General features: G+C 30.3%; 1 protein-coding gene, 1 long non-coding RNA gene and 1 pseudogene across 6 annotated transcripts; all 3 read left to right on the top strand.

Moving 5' to 3' along the window:
- Positions 1-331: 331 nt before the first annotated feature.
- Positions 332-5,048, top strand: LOC123897060. 5 transcript variants are annotated; one of them, XR_006804773.1, is made up of 9 exons: positions 332-748; positions 2,504-2,643; positions 2,785-2,934; positions 3,080-3,154; positions 3,242-3,474; positions 3,565-3,690; positions 3,940-4,004; positions 4,306-4,442; positions 4,646-5,048. It is a non-coding gene; the product is annotated as an uncharacterized LOC123897060 (long non-coding RNA). The 5 variants fall into 5 exon arrangements; XR_006804771.1 differs by lacking the exons at positions 4,306-4,442; positions 4,646-5,048 and having other exon boundaries at positions 3,937-4,253; XR_006804774.1 differs by lacking the exons at positions 4,306-4,442; positions 4,646-5,048 and having other exon boundaries at positions 2,785-2,811; positions 3,940-4,250.
- A 6,600-nt stretch (positions 5,049-11,648) lies between these two features.
- Positions 11,649-13,006, top strand: LOC123895870. The gene is made up of 2 exons (XM_045946343.1): positions 11,649-12,891; positions 12,966-13,006. The coding sequence occupies exons 1-2, from the start codon at positions 11,649-11,651 to the stop codon at positions 13,004-13,006; spliced, it is 1,284 nt and encodes a 427-aa protein (XP_045802299.1).
- A 6,024-nt stretch (positions 13,007-19,030) lies between these two features.
- On the top strand, positions 19,031-20,830 carry LOC123895869 (annotated as a pseudogene).
- Positions 20,831-26,008: the final 5,178 nt, after the last annotated feature.

Raw genomic sequence — 26,008 nt, 5'->3', positions numbered from 1 at the left:
TGTCATGTTCGGTTCTTGCTGTTTTATGAATCAAACGCATACGTTACGCGAAAATTTCTCTCTCTCTCTCTCTCTCTCTCTCTCTCTCTCTCTATATATATATATATATATATATATATATATATATAATTCCTAGATAGTTCTTCTACTATTTATGTAAACCCTAATCCATTTAAGCCAATGATTTTTTTCCATTTAGCCACGTCAGCCACTTACAATGCCACATCACTCCTCTTTAATTTACATCATTATCATCTCTAGACTCTATCTACTTTTCATATACCTACATTTATATAGATGATTTTTCATATCGTCCACATTAATACACTACAAGAAAAAACGTGATTTGCTACCATTAATTTGCTACAAATAGTGTTTCTAGTTAAATTCAAGTATATTAACAACCATTTGACTGAAATTAATCTTATATTACTTTTTTAACAAATCACAGTATTATTATTATTTTATTTATTTTTTACTATTCTTTTTTATTGCTACTATTAATTTGTTGACTGTCAATAAAACAAAATCTCATAACACGTATCGTGAAACCCCTCTCTCCTTCGATCTTGCTCCGCCGCGATCTTGCTCCGATCTAACTCTCCCTCTGATTTTGCTCCGATCTCACTTTCCGTCCGATCTTGCTCTTGATCCTCGAACACATATCACTCCAACATAGACTCGATCCTCTCGCGATTGTTATTCTTAGTTGAAATTTGATGTTGTGCTCGTTTCAGATTACTTCTGCGTAAGTTAAATTTCAAAACTCTAATTCAGATTATTTCTTTAGCATTGTTTATGCTTCTTTTCTCCGATTAAGTTTGTGTTCACTAATTGAGCTCCTGATTTGATTTGAATGCTGTGAATTTGTGTTTATTTTGCATATTAGGCTTAAATTCATTAGGTTTTGCACAAATTGAATTCATTAGGTTTTGCACAAATTGAATTCAAGTTATTGAATTTGTTCACCAAATTTACTTTACTGTATGAAATTGAATTTCAAAACTCTAATTCAGATTATTTCTTTGGCATTTTTTATGCTTCTTTTCTCTGATTTAGTTTGTGTTCACTAATTGAACTCTGGATTTGATTTGAATGCTGTGAATTTGTGTTTATTTTGCATATTAGGCTTAAATTCATTAGGTTTTGCACAAATTGAATTTAAGTTATTGAATTTGTTCACCAAATTTACTTTACTGTATGAAATTGAATTTCAAAACTCTAATTCAGATTATTTCTTTGGCATTTTTTATGCTTCTTTTCTCTGATTTAGTTTGTGTTCACTAATTGAACTCTGGATTTGATTTGAATGCTGTGAATTTGTGTTTATTTTGCATATTAGGCTTAAATATATTAGGTTTTGCACAAATTGAATTCAGGTTATTCAATTTGTTCACCAAATTTACTTTACTGTATGATATAGAATTAGATGATACTTATTTGATTGATTCTATAAGTCACATTTCAAATGGCATGTATTTAGATGATACACGATTCTTATTCTTACTGACAAAATTTGTTGTGAGACAATAATTTCCTCTGTATATTGCTTGCTGACTTCTGATTGGGCAGAGCAATGAGTCGTTGTCCCCTTTATATGTTATCGTCCTTTTTCTAGTGTAGGTGATTTGTAAGTTAACCAATTAAACTTAATTTATAGATTATTCATATCAACCTTAGCAGCTTTGTCTTTTAATAAAAAATGAATTGATAGTTAGACTAAAGTCTTACATAGCTTAGAGGAATGTATGTCTTAGGCTCTGTTTGGTAACACAAATAAGCTAGCTTATAGCTTATTATATGAGCTTATAAGCTTGTTTCAAAAAATTAGAGGTGTTTGGTAACAAGCTTTTTGTACTAGCTTATAGCTTTTTTTCAGATGCTATTTCAAGTAGCATTTGAGCTTATAGCTTATAGCTTTTTACACGTTATTCCATTTTTACCCTTTAATTTAATAACTACCCACTCTAAAAAATAAACTACCCACTATCAATTATGTAATTTTATATTTAATAACCACTTTAAAAGCTAATTTTACCAAACACTTTGATTTCAATAAGCTAGCTTTTCAGCTTTCAGCTATAAGCTAGCTTTTCAGCTAGCAGCTAGCTTATCAGCTATCAGCTAGCTTATAGCTTATTTTTACCAAACAGACCCTTAGTATAAATATATTTGTGCAGTTATGACAGTATATATATAGCTATCCAATGTATAACTTTCAGCGTTCCAAATAACACTTCTTCTATCAAGTCTTCATTGCAATTGCAAACTACTTCATAGCTTTACTTATTTTGAAGGGATTATTTATCTTTGATGGATTGTATGGATAGTTTAAACATCAAATTATTAGACATGGTGAATTAGCTTGAATTTATACATTGATGTTTCTCATTCTCTCTCTTTTCCATTTGCATATTTGTGGAACTTTTCCTAACTTGAGGTGGATAAAAACAAACTTATTTAACCCTGATTAATATGCGGCCTATGTGTTTTCGTATTGTAGCTCTTAGGATGGAGTAGTGGATTCCAAGGTAGCATCTACACTTCGACCCTGTACTAAAGGTCTTTGGTTGTGGAGCTCACTTATTAAGAGGACTGCTCTTGATGGAATATTGTACAGTCTTCTGCTATTAGACATTGAAGGTATAAATGCTTATGATCAAACGGTTAGCTTTTTAAGTTTTCTAAGTGTTTACGTATGTTTATTATCTTGAGTAGATGTAGGTTGTCTCTTTCTAAGAATTACTATATTGTCTTACTCTGCATTTTATTTTTACTACGCAGGGGACAAACAACACCCAGATATTTTAGGTATTAATAATACTAAATTAATTGCTCAAAAATCAAAATGAATGCCTCTAATCACAAATCACCATTCCTCTGACCAAACTTGACCTCAGTGGTCAAGTCCATGAATGGACTATCCAGATGCCGGTAAGTCCATGAACGGACTATCCGTTTTTACTCTCTTTCATCTTATATAGTCACGTTATTTGATCTAAAATTCTTTCTCCTTATATTGCAGGTTTGCTGAAACCATTATTTTGTATTATACACTTCACGAATGAATGTTCAACAGGCTGAACTTGCACGAATGAATGAAGACTTGGAACTCTTCAATAATGACACAAATCCACATTATTTCTTTATGAAGGTTGTTAGAATAAACATTTTTCACCCGATTTTTATTGTGATATCTGTTGAACTTACGAGTTATAGATTTTCTTTTTATGCATTCCAGAAAGAAGTCATTAAATCAAGAAACAAGGATCTCGTTCAACTTTTTGAATTTGGTGGTGTGAGACACTGTGACTTATGTGAAAGTGTGAAGTCCACAATATCACACAGCATTAGATTAACAGCATTGGTGGAAATAAAGTGTGTTTTACATCATTTGCATCATATCACATTGAAGCTGTTTTACTACTCACTTTGAAATGGAATTTTGCTAATTGTGATCTTGAATTGCTATTAGTATAAGTTCTTCATTTCACATTGAAGTTTTTTCTCTCACTGGTGATGTTATTTTCTTATATTTCATTTGTTGCCATTTTTTGTTTACAGGTGAAACATCCTGAGGTTGCAGAATTTCTTGGTTCGCGGATGTATGATTGTTTAATCAAATACAATGAAGTTTAGAGCTTATAGTTGAGACTGATTCTTTTAACAAGGAGGAATTTTCATTCAAGAGTTTGTCCTCTAATACCATTTGATCATATACATATTAGTTTTTAATTAAATTGATAATTTCATAGCAGTTGAGAATTAACAATTTGAGATACACTGTCTTAGAAATAAGAGGATTCTTGAATAAGTATGTGTTTGATAGAACCAACTGCTATAGTGCTATATAACAAAAAACCTATTAGAATTGAATGTTTTTCTTCATTCTTATGATTGAATTAATTGGTTACCTGTGATTTTTTTTTCTATTAGCAGGTTGGATAATATGAGCCGATGCTTATGGAAGTTCATTTGCACCGTGTGATGTAAGAAACAAACAGGTAAGGTGCAAGTAACAAGAACATTGAGAACTTTGGTTCAGAAAATAAACAGTAGATGATTCAATGCATCTTTCTCATTAGTTTCCTTGCTAGCACAGGAGTAAATATTCTGTTGTATTAACTGTTTTTGTAATTTAATATTAATATTAATTGACCAAATGTAAAAAATGAAGGAATGGTTATCTTATCGGAAGTTGAATAATTTATCTTAGAAGGTCACTATTTTTATTGTGTTATACTGTCCTGTGAGGTTTACCTCCCTTTCAATCTTCAATATAATTCTCATGTGTTTAAATGCAAGGAAGCTGCTAACTTTGGGACTCCACAATGGCTTTGGCATAGCTAAAGAAACTGTAGTGCATAGAGCTACAATGAATCATCTTCATATGCTTTCCCATCAGCAACTACTTTACTAGCTACCATGTCTTTTATTTCAAGGTGAGAAAATCTTCTAAAACAGCCTCTATACAATACATAGATACTACTCTATGGATGGTATATTATCGTACTCCCATGAAATATGAATGGTTGCCTGAATCTTCCTTTCAACTATTTGGTAGCCTCCCTTCACAATGCAGTCTCAAGTAATGCCTTTATACTTTGCCATATAATCTATTTTTTAATTGTATTTTCACTTGTAGGTTTTTATTTATGCATATGCATATTGAGATTGCACTATGAAGGTACTTTGCCATATAATCTGTTTTTTAATTGTATTTTTACTTGTAGGTTTTTATTTATACATGCATATTGCATTTTGTAGTGAAATTGAACTTGTTAGCTGCTACAGTACATCAGAGTTAGATAAGTAGTGGTTTCTTGAGTTACTGATCCTGTTGCCGAAATTCTAAAATTCTAAGTTCCTAGGTTTCTATAATATTAATATTATAAAGGAAATAAATTGTGTTTTGCATCATTTGCATCATATCTGCTTGAATAGTTAATTACAATTTAGCCTAATCAGTTTTGATTAGAAAGCCATTTTATAATTATAAAAAAAATCTAAATGGCTTGGATATAGCTGCGAAATCGCTAGGATATAGCCATTTTATTGCCAAATTGTTATGACAATATCCTAGCGATTTAGTTAGGAAACACAAACTTTTGAACGTTATTTAACTAGGTATTAATTGGGAACTAGCTAGGATTTACTGTATATTAGTTGCAAATTAGCTAGGAAATTTTTTGATAGGTGATTTGCCACCCAATCCATGCTACGCCCTATATGACAGCTAATTCACAACAAATCTGTAGCTAACTCTGTTTTACTAGAGATTAGCTACGGATTACCTAAAAAAGCGATCGTAGCTAATCCCGTATTTTCTTGTAGTGATACATGAGGAACTTATACTAAAGAGCCACACTTTACTACTTACTCACCATATATTTCATCGGTTGCAAAAAAAATCCATCCATTTACATCATGCATGTTCCATAGTTAATGAATTAAAAATCCTTTATATTTTATTAAATTGATCAGTTTCTTTTTTAAATTATTCCTATGCACTCTATACCTATATGGCTATATAAACGGTGCATAAATATTCATCATTTTTTCGGTGAAATGTTGTGATGGTTTTCATCTCCACAAATCCATTTCTCAAGACACATATATAGGCAAGTGTATATATATTATATCAATTTAGAAATATTTACCTTACTTTTTTCATTATTATAGAAAAAAATTTAGTTTTCTCATGCTCATTTACAAACCAAAATAAAATTTAATCTATTCATTGATATAACAAGTGTCTAATTTAGTATAAAACAGTGTTCACACCCGTGCATCGCACAGATAAGGGATTTTATATATATATATATATATATATATATATATATATATATATATATATATATATATATATATATATATATATATAAATTCTAGATAGTTGTGGAATTGCCTATCTAAACCCTAATCCACAAACTAATGAAAACTTTTCATTTAGCCACATCATCCACTTACATCCATTTAATGTGGGGTACTAATTGTAATTATTATTATTATTATTATTATTATTTTGGGTTATTATTCATTTTAAATTTTTTTGTTCATTTTATTATTTTGTGTATTTTATTGTCTTTTTTTTCAAAAAAGTTATTGTTTTTGCTAATAATCTTTTGTCCAATCTTTATAAATATAAGGAGTTGGTCGATTGTCAGGACTACTTTCTAATGTTAGTAAAAAAAAAGATAAAATAAATTTTACTAATGATTGTTATGCCCTGCTTGATTTTTATCATATTCGATATTTGAGTTTGAGTTAAGTTGGTTTATCTTTGCTCCAATAAGTTTCAAATTAATATAAATGTCAAATTCGATAATACAATAGTTTTTTGGTAAGAGATAATGAAGTAGTTTATCCAACTCAGAATCCTCCAATGAGATTTACAATATAAATAAAAACTTATGTTTCAACATCGATTGTTTTCCATGGTCAATTATAAGTTATCATTTCCATAGTTATTTTGAAGAATGAGTTAAAGATATTGCTAATCAATGTTAATGAAGAAGATACCAAAGTAACTTCAAATGTGATGTATAAATAAGTTTTTTAAATGTATAAACATCTATATATATAATTCCTAGATAGTTGTGCAACCACCAATCTAACCCTAATCCACGTCAGTCACTTATATCCAATTAAATCACTCAATAATGCCACATCACTTCTACTTACATCATTGTTATCTCTATACACTTTTTCATATGCCTACATTTATATACCCACGACTTTTCATTATACACAGTGTATGAGTATGACCGCAAACCGTTTTCATAGCGACATGACAATTTATGGATTACCAACTTATTTTGGTAGATGCAATAGGATCCATTATAATCTTTTCGAAATGTATAAACACATCTTTAATATCTATCTTATATTTACATCATTTTTTTATTATTATTATTTTGTTGTTGTTGATGTTATTATTATAATTTTCATAATACTTATTGTTTCAATTTATACGAATAATTTTTCAACATTACAATATAAAATACCGCATAATACACGTGCATCGCACGGGTGTGGGACTAGTATATATAAATCCTGAATAGTTCTCCTACCACTAATCCTAACCCTAATTCTATCAACCAATCATAACCTTTAAATCATTTTCTTTAAAAAACAAATAATAAAAAAATTAACAATAGTAATGATATTTTTTTATTTAGCATCACTTCTAATGATTTGTCATATATGCCACATTTAATTTGAAGCATTCATATACCTTTTCATTCCATTTTCATTTATATTTTCATACACCATTATCCTTTTCATATACCCAATTTAATTTGAAGTGTCCAATTATCAATAAATCTAATTTTTTTTTCAAACAATGAAAAGTTGTACAAATTTTATTTCATATAACCACTATTTTTTTGGTGGACATTATAAATGTTTTTCTATTTCTTTGTTTTTTTTTCAATTCTTTCCACCACCTGAGTCATTTCGAAAGAATTGATTTTCTTCTCTACCTATATATATATATATATATATTTTTTTTTTTTTTTTTATCTTTCATTCACATTCACCTCTTAACCCTTCTTAATTTTTCATCTTGTTCCTTTTTAATTTTCTTGCTCATGATATTAAGTAATAGTTTGTGATCTTAAATGTGCACAAGAAAAAACTGATGATATTGTTCTAATCTCTAACTATTTATGTTTCCTCCCTTTACTTGCCTTCAAGATATTTGCAGTATAGTAGGTTTAATTCATATGCTTTGAATATCTATAGAATCTTTTGTTTGGTAGATACTAATTTAGATTGATTGATTTAACAAATATATTTTATTTTAATATTTGTCCAGGTAAATGTTGCTATCATCATGTAAATATAATTTGGTGTGATTGCTTATATATTTGTATTGTAATAGTACTATTATGCAATTGCCTTTATATGCTATTAAATATTTTGGGTTTCTAGATTAATTGTATGAAATATAGATTATCGATTTTGAGAGGGGGCATTTGCCTTTGCATGTGAGATTATACATTCATATGATATGAACAAGAATAATGTGTATGGATTGAAGAGATCATGAAGATAAGTGTATATATATATATATATATATATATATATATATATATATATATATATATATATATATATATATATATATATATATATATATATATATATATATATATAGTATTTGTAGTAAAAATGTCGTGGCTCCAAATTATATATTAAATATTTGGTGGTGTTTGATGTAAGATGGACAAATAGTGTATTGTTTTTTTATTTATTTATTTATTTATACTTTTTTTTAATGTTTGCATTATATATATTTTGATTTTAATTTAGAAATCGATATACTTTATCTATATGTATACATGATTTATATTATAATTGTGTTTGATAGACCAAACATTTATAAGAGATTAGAAGTTCTCCAAGCAATTGACACTCTTTATACTTAATAATTGATTTGTTTGTCTGACTTTTGGTTATAAAGTTGGAAGAACTATGTTTGTACAAAAAGAAACGTAATAAATTATGTGTGTCCTTGCCTAAAAAAATAGTATGTTCTTGATTTTTTTTTATATTTCAAGTTTCAACTATAGGTTGTTCCTCCTTGAATTATTTAAATTTTATTTTTTCTATAAGTTTCGTACAATGACATATTATTAAGGGTTAATGGGTCTTTACCCCCCTGTAATATGAGTGAAATTTGCTTTACCCCCTACAAAATATATTTTTTGGATTATCCCCTTATAATATCAAGGTTTCATGGTTTACCCCCCTCGGTTGACAACTTGGATGCTGAATGTGTCAATCTGCTTATGTGGCATGCTGAGTTGGCTTTTAATTTAATTTTCATTAATTTATTTGGTGACATATAGATAAATGATTCCACCTAATTATTTAAGAAAAAAATGAAATTAAAAATTCAACACAAATGCATCGAAATTCAGCAAATTGAAGAACACCTAAATCACTTTCTTTAACTTTCCCACCTTCATCATCTAATTCATTACTATTTAAACCCATAAATTTGTGATAGTAATTTGTATGTTTGTATGCTTCGACAGTCCATAATTTGTATGCTTGTGAATCTGTGATGTATAGTATCAAAACTTTCAAGCTACTCATTATTGCTTGAGAAGAGGATCAAAACCCTTCCAGCTGTACCTCTCATATTCTTCTCCATATTTTTCTATTTTCAATTTAGGTATTCATCCATGTTTTTTGTATTTCTGTGTTCGATTTCATCGTGATTTTTGTTTGTTTCTTACTTTTCGTGTGATCCTTTCATCCAATTTTATTGTTCTTGTTGTTTGTTCTTCATATCAGATTGGGGTTTTTATAGGGTTCAGATTCGTTTTGATTCGATTGGGGTTTTCTATCTCCACGAGATTGCAATCGCGGCTCCGTCGCTTGCCGGCCGCAGCTACTGCTTCATCATCTCCGTAGCAACTGCGAACATATTGTTCCACGATCGAGACACTTAGTGAAGATGATGATGATGCACAGTAAACTGTATTGAAGAAGATGAACAATGAACTGTTGTAATGTGTTTTAAGAAAGAAAAAAAAAATCTTTCAAAAAATATTATGTGTGTTTTTATGTTTTTTTTTTCTTTTTTGAGATGGAAGATGAAGATATGTTAATATTAGGATTTCTAGGTTTGTAGATATATACTGTATATAGAAGATGAAGAAGATTACAATTTTCTGGAAAAGTGTTTTTCAATTTATTTTTCTTTTTAAAAAATAATATATAATTAATTTATCTATGTGTCATCAAATAAATTAATAAAAAATAAATTAAAAGTCCACTCAGCATGCCACATAAGCAGATTGACACATTCAGCATTCAAGTTGTCAACTGAGGGGGGTAAACCATGAAATCTTGATATTACAAGGGGGTAATTCAACAAAAATATTTTGTAGGGGGTAAAGCAAATTTCACTCACATTACAGGGGGTAAAGACCTATTAACCCTATTATTAATTAACTATCTATGAAAATATATTTTTAATATTATATTATAAAACAACATATTATAAGACATTATTAGAAAAATTATTGAATGCATGTAAAAAGAAAAAATTAACCGTCAATGCAAATTAGTAAAAAATATCTTGCAGAAATTAATACTACAAAAGAAATTTTGCACATTGAGTCGCATGTTATACGTGTCGTGGACACTAATATTCCCAAATATGTTGGAAATGCCACTATTCTGCAAATCTTACTTTGTGAGAATAACCTTAATTAACCACCCTATCGTACCTATATTTTATATACATGTCCAAGTCCAACTAGGAACCACCACCAAGAACATGGCCACTAGATCTATTTCTTCTGACATTTTTTCTTTTTTAAATTACAAGTGATGCCACATCGCAACCGCAACGCGCAACGGCGTTTTTCCGCAACGCAACGGCGTTTTGACCGCAACAGTCATTTATGCCCCAAATCAAGGAAAAAAGGTAAAACTAAAATCAGAGAATCAATTTCAGAAAATAGAAAAAAAACAAACAAAAAGCAAAAACTTTTCACAGAGAATCAGAATCTTAGAAAGAGTAAACTTACTTTTTTTCCTTTACGTCAATTCAATTCATTTTAGAATCTCTTTTTCCTCTAAATCATAGACTTGATGCTGTGAAGAGTTGCATTTGCAGTGAGTGAGTTCAATTTATTGTTCCTCTGATTCAATGTGTCCTCCCTTCCTTTCCTCTTTCCAATCGGTCTGATATGCTATGTGATATCTCTCAAGGTATGTTATTGTTATTGTTAACTACTTATTCAAGTTCTGTTCTTTCCTCTTTCTGGCTTTTTGGGTTTTATTTGGAAATTTGATTTCTAATTCTAGGTTTTGTGTTTCTTTGGGTGTTTGTGTGAGTGGGTGAGAATGAGATGATTCTTTGTAGAGAGAAATAGCAGAGTTGGTTCTGAGAGAGTGAGGAAGGAGATAGAGAAGAGAAAATCTGGGATTTGTGGTTCTGAGAGAGTGAGGAACAGAGATAGGGAAGAGAAAATCCGATCGAGAATTCAAGAACAGAGAGAGAGAATGAGTTTTTTGTTTTAATAATAAATAGAAGTGTTTAATTATTATAATAATTATTTTATTTTAGTGGGGGTGGGGGGAAGAATGAAAGTGAAGAAAAAATTGGGGGGGAAACGAAAATGTAGTGGGGGAAAGAATGGAAGTGGAGTAAAAATTGGTAGTGAGCTATTTTTTTTAGTAATTTTATAATAGATTTTTTTTTTGTCAAAAAAAATTTATTTGTATCTACAATCCTTATTTTTAGATTGTGGTTAAACAACCTTTTCATTGTATCAATCCTTGTTTATCTGATATGGATTTTTTTTTTATTTCTTTCTAATTTTATAATAGATTTATTTATATATTTTGTAAAAAAAAAATTTGTTTTTTATATTTTTTTTGAGGCAATTTATTTTTTATATAGTAAGTGATATTTATCTTAACTCTTTTTTATTTACTATTTAGATAAATGAAATTAATTTTGATACATCCTTGGTGTAAAAAAATTATTGTGTTAGTTGTAAACAAAAAAATTGTGTTAGTTTATATTTTTAATTCTTAGATAATTATTAGTTAGTTTATGTTATTGATTGACATTTATTTATTATTATATTTAATTTAATAGGTACGATTAAATATACACAATGCCATCAAGAGAAGCATTTCCTACAAAAAGATTAGAGGGTGCTCCAAGTGATGATATTGGATGGCACTTTGGAACACCGGTATCTGGAAATAGAAACAATGTTCGTTGTGAACTTTGTAGAGAAATAATAAGAGGCGGCATTACGAGATTGAAGCAACATATAGCACATATGCCAGGACAAGTCAAACCTTGTCCTAGAGTGAACAGAATAGTTAGGGAAAGTATGATGAAACTTCTAGTTGATGCAAAAGCGAAGAGAAACGATTCTAAAAGAAGGAAAGAAGAATTTGAAGAACATTTAAGGAGAGATGTTGTTGAAGTAGATAATGTGGATCATTCTAGTGATGATCAATTAAGGTTTTCTACACAAGAGAGTCTCAGATCACATCATGAATGGGAAAATAGGCAAAAATTCAGACATGAAACAGGAGGATATAAAAATGTTTATGACCAAGGTGGAAGTTCTCGTGCAAGTGTTAACGGAGGTGAAAGACTAGAAGATCTAACTTTTTCTTTGAGGTCTACCAACGTTGATCTTGTGAGGACCAAAAGCATGAAGCAACCTAAAGTCAATAAGGGCATGCTAAACACATGGAGGAAGAGGCTTGGAGCGGCCGTAAGCAAATTTATAATTTATGACCGTTTGCCTATGAATTTATCTAATTCTCCCTGGTTGCATAATTTGATTTATATAGCCTCTGAGGTGGGAAAAACTAAATTCCCAACTCCTTATGAAATCTCAAATGTGTATTTAGAGGCTGAATATGAAGAAATGAAGCAATGGATAACTGGTATGAAAAAAACTTGGAAACAAAAAGGGGCAACAATAATGTGTGATGGTTGGACAGACGGTATCAACCATTCTCATATTATGAATTTTTTAGTGTATTGTGAAAAAGGAACAGTGTTTTGGAAATCAGTTGATGCTTCCGATGTTGATAGTAGAAACACAGAGTACTACTTTCAATTATTGGATAAAGTTGTGGACGAAATTGGCAAAGAATGTGTTGTTCAGGTGGTTACAGACAATGAAGCTGCACTAAAAGCAGCCGGTCACAAACTAATGGAAAAGAGGCCACATTTGTATTGGTCTTCTTGTGCGGCTCATTGTTTAGATCTTTGCTTAGAGGATATAGAGAAGAAAAAAAATATACAAAAGTTATTAAGTGAAGCAAAGTTGGTGACAACATTCATCTACAACCATACATATATTGTGAGTCTCATGAAAAAATATACTGGAGGTAGAGAGATTATTCGTCTTGGTGTAACCCGATTTGCAACACAATTTCTACAACTTCAATCAATTGTGAATCAGAAGGAAGGTCTGAAAAATATGTTTCATTCGGAAGAGTTTAGAAAAACAAAATATGGCAAAGAGAAGAATGGGTCAGGATATGAAGCAAGGAAAATTGTTTTGAGCAAGGAGTTTTGGAGTAAAGCCAAAGATATATTGAAGGTGTACGAGCCTATTGTTCAAGTTTTAAGACTAGTTGATGGTGACGAGAAACCAACAATGGGTTTCCTATATGAAGCCATTGATCGAGCAAAACAGGCAATTCAACAAAATTCTCGTTATCATTCCACCTATAATGATATAATTGACAAGCGTTGGAAATTCATGCATTCTGATCTTCATTCTGCTGGTATGTCTATATTTTAATTTTAATTTCTTCATATAATTTTAAAATATGTTTCTTCATGTCATGTTATTTTTTCATGCATTGTGATTATATTTTTTTAATTAGGTTATTTTCTTAATCCACAATTTCAATATGGAGTTGCACATGGAGATGATGTCTATGAGGAAACATTTGAAGGGACGGCTAGAGTGATAACGAAATTAGTAAGAAGAATATATGATCAAATCAAAGCTCTGAATCAGGTTAGTAATAAATGAAATATTTTAATCTGATAAATTATTTGTTATAAAAAATATGTTTACATATTAATGTATTTTGTTATGTTATTTAGTTGACTCTTTACAGAGAAAAGAGTGATTCATTTGGTACACGTCTGACTCAAGATTCTTGGTCAAAGATGAGGGCAGGTAAAATACTAATCCATTTTTTATAAGTTTCGCAAAATTAACTTTGTTTTTTAATATATAATTATAACCAATAATTTGCTTTTTTTATTGTTTATTTACATAGATTCTTGGTGGGGGTATTATGGTACATGTGCTCCTGAACTTCAACTTGTAGCTATAAAAGTTGTTAGTCAAACAACTTCTGCTACAAATTGCGAGAGAAATTGGAGTACATTTAGTTATATTCACACAAAGACGAGGAATAGATTGAAGTATAGAAAGTTACATAAACTTGTCTTCACACATTACAACATGAAGCTGAAAATGAGACAAGAAATGAGGAGAAGTCAAGAAGAAATAGAAACAAGTTTTGATCCTATAAATCTTAACTATATATTTCAAGGAGATCATTTATCTGAATGGATAGAAGAGAGAGAAAATCCATTATTGGATGGAGTTCAAAATGCAGAATGGTTGCATATAGAAGATACAGATGATGGTGATGGTGGTGGTTTAAGTCCACCAAGTGGTAACAGTGGTAATGAAGAAGCTGGCGAAGGTGGTGGTGGTGATGATGAAGAAGATGCACAAGTAAACCATGATCCATACAGTGAAACACCACCTATTTATAGGCGTTATAGAAATTTGACTGATATGGGTCGTTCTGATGGTTCACTACTTAACAGTGGAAGAGATGTGTCACATTCTAGATCAAGAAGAGGTAAAAGGAAACAAAATGTTCCACTTGAAGATTCTTCTTCTTCTAGTATTGCTCAAAGTTTTAGTGACTTTGGGATTGGTGATTCTTCTTAAAATAGTCAACAATCTTATCCGCCTATTTATCAATATCCTTATTTCAACTCATATAACCAATATGCAAGTGATCAAGCTCCTTCCAACTACCAACAAGCAATGAATTACCAAGATCCTTATTATGAACAATCAAGTGGTGGATTTTTTGGTTACGTCTTTGGGCAAGGAGCTACACAAGATGATAGCCAGAGTGAAAGTACAAGTAATGCTCCTCCACGTCATTCCACCATGTGGTAAAAAGTATCATGTAAGTTATATTTTAAAAAATTTAAATTTATATTCAGTTAATTTTTATGATGGGAAATCTAAATACTCTTGAGTTATTAAGATATTTGATTATTAATTTTTCTTTCTTTTTTTTGCAGCGAAGACCATATATTTATATGGAGACAAATATGATGTTGCTTTTCAAAGTCAAAATTGCAACTTAGTGCATTTATCTATTTGTGATGTATTAATTGTGTTAGTATTTGCATAAACAATTATGAATGTTATTTATGTTAATGTTTCTTCCATTCCAGTCAAGGTTATATTATTCATAAATAAGACACAATGTCTTAAAAATGAATTAAAATTGATATAGAATTATAAGTAAAAGATATGTAAGGAATTACAATAATTATAGTATTTTTTCTGTGTTTGTGCGGATAAAAAATTATTTCACGCTGCAACGGCCGCAATTGCATCGCAGTTGTAAGTTTAAGAGTGCAACCTAAGAGGGGGGGTGAATTAGGTTATGAGAATTTTTGTTTATTTTTGAGATGTTATGGTAATTTTATTTTTCTTGAAGGTTTGTGATGAATATATGAATAAAGTGCAGAAAAATAAAAGTGCAGGGAAAGAGAAAATGGACACAAGAGATTTATAGTGGTTCCCCTAATGGTACGTCCACTCCCTTCACACCCCGTGAAGGATTTCACTATGATCTTTATAAAGTGAAACAAGAGAACAATCCTCTCTCTTTCACTCTCTTGCTTCCAACAATCCTGGACAGCAAGGTGATTCCCCTTACAAAGTGAAACAAGAGAACAATCCTCTCTTTTTCACTCTCTTGCTTCCAACAATCCTGGATAGCAAGGTGTTCACACTAATTTGAATTTATACAAGAGTTTGGATACAAATTTGAGTATAGAGAATTTTGATACAACAAAATTCTAACAATATAACAATTCAGTATTATTAAACTCTAAGTGCTCAGGAAACTTTTAAAGAGTTTTTTGAAAGTTTTGATTAGAGAATTGTTATAATAATGATAATGAAAAATGATGAGTCAATTTCAAGAAAATTCTGATTGAAATTTATATTGAATAAAGACACCTCTTGGCAAATAATATGGCAATGTTTTGAAAGGATATAATTATGAAGAGGTGTGTTTTTACGTATCAGAATTTTTCAAAGAAACAGAGGTAAATCGATTTACCAAAAGAGGAAAATCGATTTCCCCTGTTATAACGTTTAAAAAATTTCCAATTTACACTTAGGTAAATCGATTTTCTATATGGGTAAATCGATTTACCCTATATTGGTTTTCAGAAAGTTCAGAAACGACAGAGTGTATGTAAATCGATTTCCATACCAAGGTAAATCGATTTCCATACTTAAAAACATGAAAATTTTCTAAGTTAAAAAATACTTAAGATTGAAAAGGTGTATCATTGTTATAACAACTTTTAACTTATTTAAATGAAAGTTTATGAGCACCTAAAGCTTATAACAATGAATTATATATATTGTACCTCTGAAATTTCTTCATGAACTTGATCGCCATCTTCAATCTTGAACACTTGATCATGACTAATCTCTTTCTTCTTTTCGCATGTTTGTCGTCATCAAAATAACTTCACTTTAGAAGCTTGTCTTCACAGCAGTGTCCGCATTAGCCGCAATCGCAACACCTGCAACCGCATCCATGACCGCAACCGCAATTTAAAACCTTGATTGTGATCGGACGGCTATAAATCAACTGCATTGAAATTTTGACTGCACATAATCCATTTCCATTGAAATGATGTTTTGGATAACATATAATATCATTATTGATTAGAATATGAATATTTTTTATATTAGTTATAAGGATAATAATTTTTTTTATGTTATTACAATTTAAATCGAGAAAACATTTATTATTAAAAGAACCCTTTTAACATTTGAATATGGTCTTTAAATATACAGGAAGTACCTTAAGGAACTCTATAATATTACTTTTAAATAATGATTTTTATTATTATGTCGACTGACAAAATTACAAAAACTCTACTTAAAATCATAGTTGGCGTATGAGAATCTGTCATCAAATGCCAAAATCATGAGCCAATTGCAAAGCATTTTTTAAACCGGTCACATGATCCCATAAGCATAACAGCACATTATTAATTTAAGTTATAAATGGGTAGTTATGAAGCATATGCAGGTGTTATCACATGCGTTTGTTGTTTCACACACAAATAGATTGTTAATATTAATATGGGTTTATCATTGTGTAATCGTGGATAAGGTTAGGACTTAGGAGTTATACTCTCAAGTTTTACATGTTGAGAGCATTTTGTTATCAATTACTCCCAGAAGTATTACTAATGACAATCGAACTAGTGACTTAAAATCTATGAAACCCTTATACGTGACATAATATCGATACGATATGACACTGATACGGGGATATAGAAATTTTTTCAAAATTCCCAATACGATACGTCCGGGATACGTTATTTAAAAATTAAATTTAAAATTAAATATATAAATGCACAATATATAAGCATAACTAAAATCAATAATGATAAAAATTAACATTCAAATTACTCAAAATAAGAAAACAAGTGACAATTACATATATTAAGTTAAGTAATACTCAAAAGGGGGTGGAATGAATAGCTTAACTGGTTAAGCTAGTTGAGCTAAGGGTTAAGGAGTTGGAGTCATGATAAGGAGAAAAACTAATAAAGACATAGTTGGTAACATCATACTCTAACATTCAATACTTAAGAGAAAATACGAATTGTATCAGTCTCCTCTCCTACGTTTCCATCATCAAAGAATATTAATTGTCCGATACTTTTTCGATCGATACGCGTATCAGAGAAGTATCCGACAAGTATTGGTTATATTTTATTTAAAAAAATAATATTAATTGCCGATACTTCTCCGATACGTGTATCAGAAAGTATCGGACGAGTATCGGTATCGAGTACGTATCGGACACGATACTTTGTCATTTTTGGAGCATCGGGGCTTCACAGCTTAAAATCATTCAACGAATTTTTGTTTTATTTTTGAGATTACGCGTTGTTTTCTTTTCATGTATACTCCCTCAGGTCACTTGTTGGGTCACAAGCGGACAGTCAGAAATCATTTATATTGAGCTTAAGAATAAACATTCAAGTGACGAAATATAACGGTGTTAGTCAAAAAATTGATGTGAGAGACTAACTTAGTAAACAGAAGAAAATATAAGGGATCAATTTGAAACTTTTAAAAGATAAAAAACCTACTTGAAACCTAAAATAAAAATAAGAGACCAAATGTACAATCAAGGCTTTTTATTATAAACAGCTAGGCCCTTTTCAAAAAAGGGAACATGTAAATCTAATAAAAGAAGACGCTATGTTTTTTACCTATTGTTTCAATCTTATATACAAAGAGAGTTAAATTTCATATATAGTTGATTTTGTATATATTTTCAATATAAACAGCTAGGCCATTTTCAAAAAATTCATTGTTCATTTTATTTTTGAATTTTTTCGTTAACAGAAATCTCTATAATTATTTAAGATGATAGAAGTGTACAAATCTATTAAACAACTAATAATGTTTTTAGTATTATATTTCTTCTACCTTTTGACAAATAAATTGATTTAAATAACTAAATATATTTTATTGTGGCAACTGAACATAATTTTTTTTGGTAAATTAAAATCATTATAAGAATAAACATAAAATATACTTAATCATACAAGTTAAAAATATTTGTTGATGTCATACTTAGGCTTTTTTTATTCGTAACACTGTTCCAAAAACTATGTACCAAAATATCATTTTTTTTTTCTTCTTCTTCTTCTTCAGATTATGTAACAATGTATCATTGATTTGTTGTGAATAAATGTTCCTTTGAAAATTGCTATCTGGGAGAACAATTTCTCAACATGTTATTTTTTTTTTTATTTTAATTTGTTAGCTAAGCCTCGATGCCAAGAACCCCTTCCACGATGTTCCTATTTCAAGTATAATATTTAACTATTTTGGGATTCTGGCTTGAGTCCGTTTTTTAAACATTAAAACATCTGAATAAAGACAACATAAATATTATTGCCATAAAATTAAGCTAATTAAAACCTTTTTTTTGTTCCTCATTACATATGAGTTGTAACTTTCAACAATAGCGACTTGTGAGTTTTTATTGTAAATTGAGCTTTAGACAACTAAATTATTCTGAATTCATTGCATTTTATACTAATTATGACAAATTCTATTAATTTAAACTTCAATTTAAATACTCATTTTCAAAATTTTAATTTATCAATTTACACAAAGTGAAACATTAGTTAATTATGGCTTCTCTATATGCTAATAACTCTATTTTTCTCTTGCTTTGTGTATATGCTTAGCCTATAGAACAATTGCATTTGGCGGAAATTTCAACACTGATTTTAACATTTTATTTGGAGATAAAAGGGCTAACATAGAAGGCGGTGACAATAATATGACACTTACAATGAATAAATATTCTGGCTCTGGCATTGGCAATGGTACCAAGAATGAATATTTGTTCGGAAGATTTGATTTGCAAATCAAACTTGTGCCAGAGAACTCTGCAGGTACTGTCACTGCATATTATGTATGCATTTTGTTCCAAAATTACCTTTATATATGCAAATAGTTTTATATTACAATTGAGGTTACACCGCAAACCTATATAATGTGGTAAATGTGATTGATAGCTAGAATTATAGTTGCGATGTTGTTGTTTGGTGACCGTTAGATCGAGATCAGACAATTCATGAATCAAGTAGATTTTGATGCTTTTAACTCTAAAAATATTGAGATTGAAGTATGGATTGTCTGATCTTGCCCCAAATGTCATTGATGAGCGCTAATCGCATGAATTTGAAACATTTGCGACGATAGCCAATTCAAACCGTTATATTGCAGAAGCAATTAAAGCTATGGAAAATAATTTAAAACTATTATGGTTACGCACATTGCATGATTTTAGTAACTTTTACTTATTGTATATCTATTTAATTTTATATGTGTATTTATGCAGCTAAGTTCTCAAGGATCACACCATGATGAGATTGATATGAAATTTTTAGGCAACTTAGTGATCCATATATTCTCTCAATCAATATATATGCCAATGGTAATGGAGGTCATGAGATCCAATTCTATCTTTGGTTTGATTCTTCACAAAATTTTCACACTTACTCTATTGATTGGAATCCTCAACGCATAATGTAAGTTTTTCATTTTATAAGTAAATTTTCATTAAACTTATAAGGATTTTTTATTTTATTTTTTTCACGGATTTCCTCAACTTTATAAAGTTAGTAATTTTATTCAAGACATATCATCCACTAAATGTGGCACCTCTCGTCGTTAAATATGAATTTTGGTTTGCCATTTAACCTTTGTTCTAGACTTAACACTCGAGTTAACCCTTATTACATATTCAATATTTGATTACATAAGATTCTTTGATACCCGATATTCTATTAACTTATCTAATAAAGTATAAAAAAAAATACCGATTATAAATTAAACGTGAATTAGAACCTTCACCAATTGATCAACAAGGCTGACCGCTTGTAATCACACAACACATAATCTAAATCCTAAGATTACACTATTCTATCATTATTATTAATCTATGTCCCCTGATCTGAACTTGAGTCCAGTAACCCAAAATTCTTTCTAAAACAATGAAAAAAATATAATTATATACATGTAACAAACAATGTGTATATATAACTATATCATGCGTTTGAGATCTATGCAGAATATTGGTGGATAACATACTCATAAGAGTGATACATAATAGACAAAAGGATGGTGTTCCATTCCCAACAAGGCAATCAATGAAATTATACACAACACTATGGAATGAAGATTCATGGGCAACACGAGGGGGACAAGTGAAAATTGATTGGTCAAAGGCTCCGTTCACAGCTGGATTTAGAAACTTCAATGTCAATGCATGCATTCCTAGTCCCTCAAATAATTGCTTAGGTTTCAATGGTGGAGAAAATAAAGGTCTTGGTGGTGAAACAAGGAAGAAGCTCAAAGAGATATATTCAAAATTGATTGTTTATGATTATTGTCGTGATTTTATACGTTGGTCTTCTTTATGAATGTCGCAATCGTTTAACTGATTTTTCAGATGAATATTAGAGATTGCATGCAATCATGGTGCATCTTGTGGCCAAATATACATCGTGAAGTATTTTTTTTTTTTTATTTATTATTTTAGATAGTTAAAATATGTACTATTTATTAATTGAATAATGATCTTAATTTGGCAGCCATTAAAAAGATGGATACTGACTATTGATACCTTTATAAATAAATTCTAAATTTAAATTTATTTAAATTTAATGTATTAAAAATGACATTACATAATTTTTTTTTGAAAAGATGACATTATATAATTGTGTATTGAATATTGTAACCAATAAAATTGGCTTAATGTAATTTTTATCCATCTATTTTGGTATTTTTGAATTAATAGTCGCCTTATTTTTAAATTTTTAAAACCAGTTTTTTGATCCATTTATTCATATATTAATATGTGTCTACTTTTTTATAATTTCTATAAGTACCTATATTTATAATCATATAATAATACATGTGTTTACTTTTTTTTATAATTTCAATGTGGCCCTATATTCTACTCACATATATAAATACGTGTGTTTATTTTATTTTTTTAAAATTTTTACATGGATATATATTTCTATTCATATATTAATATGTGTACATTTTTTTTTATAATTTCTGAAATTTCTGGCACGCTGTGGACAAGTGCTATGACAGATGCTACAGCAGTTGTTTTATGTATATAACGCAGCAGACTATCAAAATAATAAAGTGCAGAATGATAAAGAACACAGTAGGTTTGTTAACTCAGTTCGGTGTAAACACACCTAATCTGGGGGATACCAATCCAGGAAGGAAATTCACTATCAGCAGTATTAATTCAGAGCTAAACTCCCCCGTTTACAACTCCTCACTTAATCACTACCCGTGCTAACTTCTACATAGGAACTCCTAGATATGAGACCCCTCTATCACTTCCTCTCAATCACACAACTTGTGATTTAAACTCAGTAACAAACCAATTGTGAAGATACTCTTCAAAGACAAACCTAACTCTATACTTCAAAGCTTAAGAGTAGGTTTACATAAACTAATAGCAACCTGTCCTTAAAAGTTTAAGGTTACGATCACACACTACCTAACCTCCTTGCTTAAAAGCTTTGGAGTTAGTACACAAATTACAACTCAAACACAGTCCTAAGCTTGCATCAACGTGATACAAGAAAGACTCACAATTAAAACACTCTAAACCCTAAAACTCACGCTTTGTAGACTTGGTTTAGATTACATGAGTAAAACAACGTTTAGGACTTTGTATTTATAGACTTGAATAATCTTGGTCTTCAAGTTAGGTCTTCAGAATATCTTGATTAAATCTTTAATGACAGCTTGCAAGATTTGCTAGAAAAATAAATCTTCAACAAACTCTTCAGTCCCAAAAATATTTCTTTGGGAAAAGATTTACTCCAAAAAAAATCTTTCTTCAATTAAAAGATTTGATACAAAAATATTGAAACATATTTTTGTAACAAATAAAACAAACCACCTTTTATTTTACTTGCAGTGGAAGACGCGTTTTGGCCAGCTGGATGATCACGAACTTTATTTGTAAATCAAATCTTCCAAAGATTCAAAACAGAGTATAACGCGCTTAAGCTTCAGGAGACACATGTTGTACAGACATGCTACAACATCTTTGGTCCAACAGTTGGCTATTGTTGTTTTTGCAAAATTGTAGCCAACATTCAAAATCCAACAATCTCCTCCTTTGACAAATTTTGGCTAAAACAATCTTAGACCAATGTTGATGGAGAGATGCAGAGAACACTTTCCTTCAACTCAACTTGAACACACAACTAAGAAAGAAAGTATAATCATAGCAACGTTGTTTCTAAGAGAAAGCTAACGAGCTAGTAACATCAGAGGCATGCTACAGCGGATGGAAACACAACTTGCCTCATGCAGTACAACTAGAGAGAAATAAACTCTGACATAGTGGATTCAGATATAAGTAGAAATAAACTCCTTCATTTAGAAAAATCTTCATATCATGGAAAAATAAATTCGACATATAGAATATGCATATGCTAAGAGTAGCAGAAAAATAAAAATATGCTATTAGTTTAAAATAAAAATATCAGTTTTTTACTGAAAAATCTCAGTTTTGAACAAAAAAAATATTCAATTTTGCCCTTTAAAATACCAAATTTTTTTATCAGAGCCTGGACAAATGCTCGGACTGACCGGACGGTAGATCTCCCATGGTCATGAATGTATAATTAATGTACGATATTATCTCAAATGTCGAATGCGATATAGTCTCAATCTCAAATACGATATTTAGTGTATGATAACCTATTTATAAGAGTAATCTACACTTTAAAAGTTGGATTTGTAAGGTAGGATCAAAATGGGTCTAATTTCCACTTTCGTTTGAGGGACCTATGAGAAACCACAAACACGTTGTTCCATTACAAGAACAAAGTTTAGGATGAGGTGAGGTTAGTTGAAGTAAGAGCGTTGAATCAATTTTGACCACGAGTTGTGTGTTGAAGGATATGCTTGTAAGGGAAACACAATCATGGACCACAAGGAGGAGATTCTTTTGTGACACCACCCACTAATAAACAACTAATGTGATTATATATATATGATGGGGTATGGTACCATGCTTCCCATGCAACATTGACGCTATGAAAAGAAAACACTCAATCAGATTAAGAAAAGCAACGAGGCAAAAAGATGAAATAATTGAAAGGTTGAGTTGATGTATGAAGTTATGTATATGTGGATAAATATTGATTAGTAGAATGATAGATTTTTTCTTAATCAATATGCATGTCAATACACCTTTCAATTCACCTAAATTAAGGACCGGATATATAGAAGATGATCCACATGGTTAAGCACACTCCTCATGTTTAGAACTTGAAATTTAGAGCAACGTGACTTGAGTGACCAAATATGGCTCATGAGGTAAGAATTGATAACAAATTTTACATAGATTCTAATATTATAATGAAATTTGGGTCATGTCTAATTCAATTATAAAAAAATGATTTGAGGTGTTGAATCATTCGGAGTGGCCCCCTATAACGAAGACACCACAAAAGTTTTGGGGGATTAACACCTGTACATGCCACCTCCGGCCCTCTTCGCCAACCATTATGTTTGTTGAAGCTCCCCTTGTGCCACTGTTCTCAAGTGCATTCAATCGTTCCCTAAATGGACATCATGTCGTAGAGATGGATTGTGTTCCCAACACCTATTAGATGCAATGTGTGGAGAAGGTTCTTCGGTGACAAGATTCCTTTTAGGTGCTATCACTCTAGGGGTTGTTAACTTATGGCTCGGAGGAAATGTCCAATTAATTTGTTATACATTATAACTTCTGCACCCTTGACTCTGTTACTAAAGCCTAGCAGTGGGATACAACATATTGTAGTAGGTGGTAGATGCAAGAAATAATTTAAGCGGTGGTAACTCAAAATTTAGCTCACTCATTTCTTTGAGTTTAACTTTGTGGTAAAGTTTATTAAGCGACATGCAAACATGGTTGCTCATACACTTGCAAGGGTGACATTTTTTGGTCTAGTCGTTGTACCTTTGATGTATTACTCCGTTATTGTTATGAATAATTAGGATAGTGACCTTAGTGGATGTTCTATCTCTTCCATTTCCTAGAAACTCCCATTATAGTAAGTGACCTTTAAATGTACTTGATCATTCACTTGCTTATTTGTGTCCTATATAGGACTCTTGTTATGATATAAATACACACACGCGAAGAGAATAATACAAAACTCTCATCTTTTCTATCTCTATTCTCTAGCTTTAGAAGTATATTTCTAACGGTTATTGTAATGTTTTTTTTATAAGTTTTATCTAAGTAGTCATTTATGATTTTGTTATTACAAAATAGTAATCTTCTAAATTTAGTTCTTATTCAATTTTTCCTTCTTCGAATTCTTCTCAGAGCTGTCATCCCTTTCCCTCTCAACCCTAGTTTTTTCTCTTTTATTCATCCATCAAGGAGGGGTGGTTTTAAGATCATTTTTTGATCCAAAATCACCTCTATGAATTGTTTTTTCTTTCTTTTTCATTTAAATAAGTGATTATCCACACAGATTTGCTTCTTCGTTTTTGTTTTTTAAGTTTGTCGTCGTCTTGTGCGGCGTTGTGTTTGGCGTCGTCTTGTGCGTATTTTGTTGGTGGTTCATTTTAGTACGGTATTTCGTTGATTCAAATTGACATATCTACCTCAACTCATTACAGATTTGATGAAGACTTGGACGTCAACGTGCAGATCCGGGAGTATGAAGATTCCGGTTACTTTTATTTTATCATATTTGTAGGCACTTTCATGATGCTGTTGTATGCTATTAACCTAGATGATGCAAGATTGTTTGTAGATTTACTTTTTTCAGTTTTTAGCGATCTTGAATTTGTAATGATCGATGTACTTTCAATTTGAATGAATGAATCCATTTTTTTTTTTAGTCAAAAAAAACTTAAATTAGTCATTTATATTTTATCATCTCATTTATACTTTAGTTAAATTAAAAGATATTCATATCATCTCATTTAAGTGTTTTTGGATCCACCTATTTTATTTAATCATGATGAAACAGATGTACCCAAAAATGTTGATGAATGAATGAATGAGTTTAGATCCAATTGTATGAAAACTATAGTGAACGAATTTCTATATTATCCGCAAACAATGAAAAAGATGCTATAAGACATGAATTGAAAGTAGTTGACAAGTGACAATTCACATGAAAACAGTGAATGAAGACTAAACTGATCCACTTCCCCGCTCCTTTGGTTTGTCATGAAACAAAGAAAAAATCGACAACGTCTTATTCACGAGAATATGACCATTTCCAACTCTCTTTGTTTCATTCCAACATTTTCATCTCTTTGTCTTTTTTCTCTCTTGGAATGTGTGTTTGATTCCCTATTCCCTTTTTTATCTACACTTTTGTCAATTTCCATTGGATTTTCTTCATCAAATGATGTTGATATATATCACCATAAAATATTCTTTACATGCTTTAGCTATAGCTCTTTTAATTAGCTTCATTAGCACTAATAGCTAGGAAAATAATTCTCTTAAAAAGAAATCGTAAATAATTCGGTGATTAAAAATTTCACTCTTAAAATAAATCAGTGAAACATTCGAAGCTCAAATCACAACACTTGTATACATA

Source organism: Trifolium pratense, linkage group LG7 (assembly GCF_020283565.1).
Source record: "Trifolium pratense cultivar HEN17-A07 linkage group LG7, ARS_RC_1.1, whole genome shotgun sequence".
Taxonomy (NCBI): domain Eukaryota; kingdom Viridiplantae; phylum Streptophyta; class Magnoliopsida; order Fabales; family Fabaceae; genus Trifolium; species Trifolium pratense.
Note: the sequence above shows the minus strand (reverse complement) of the source record. Positions and strands in the feature narration are given on the sequence as shown.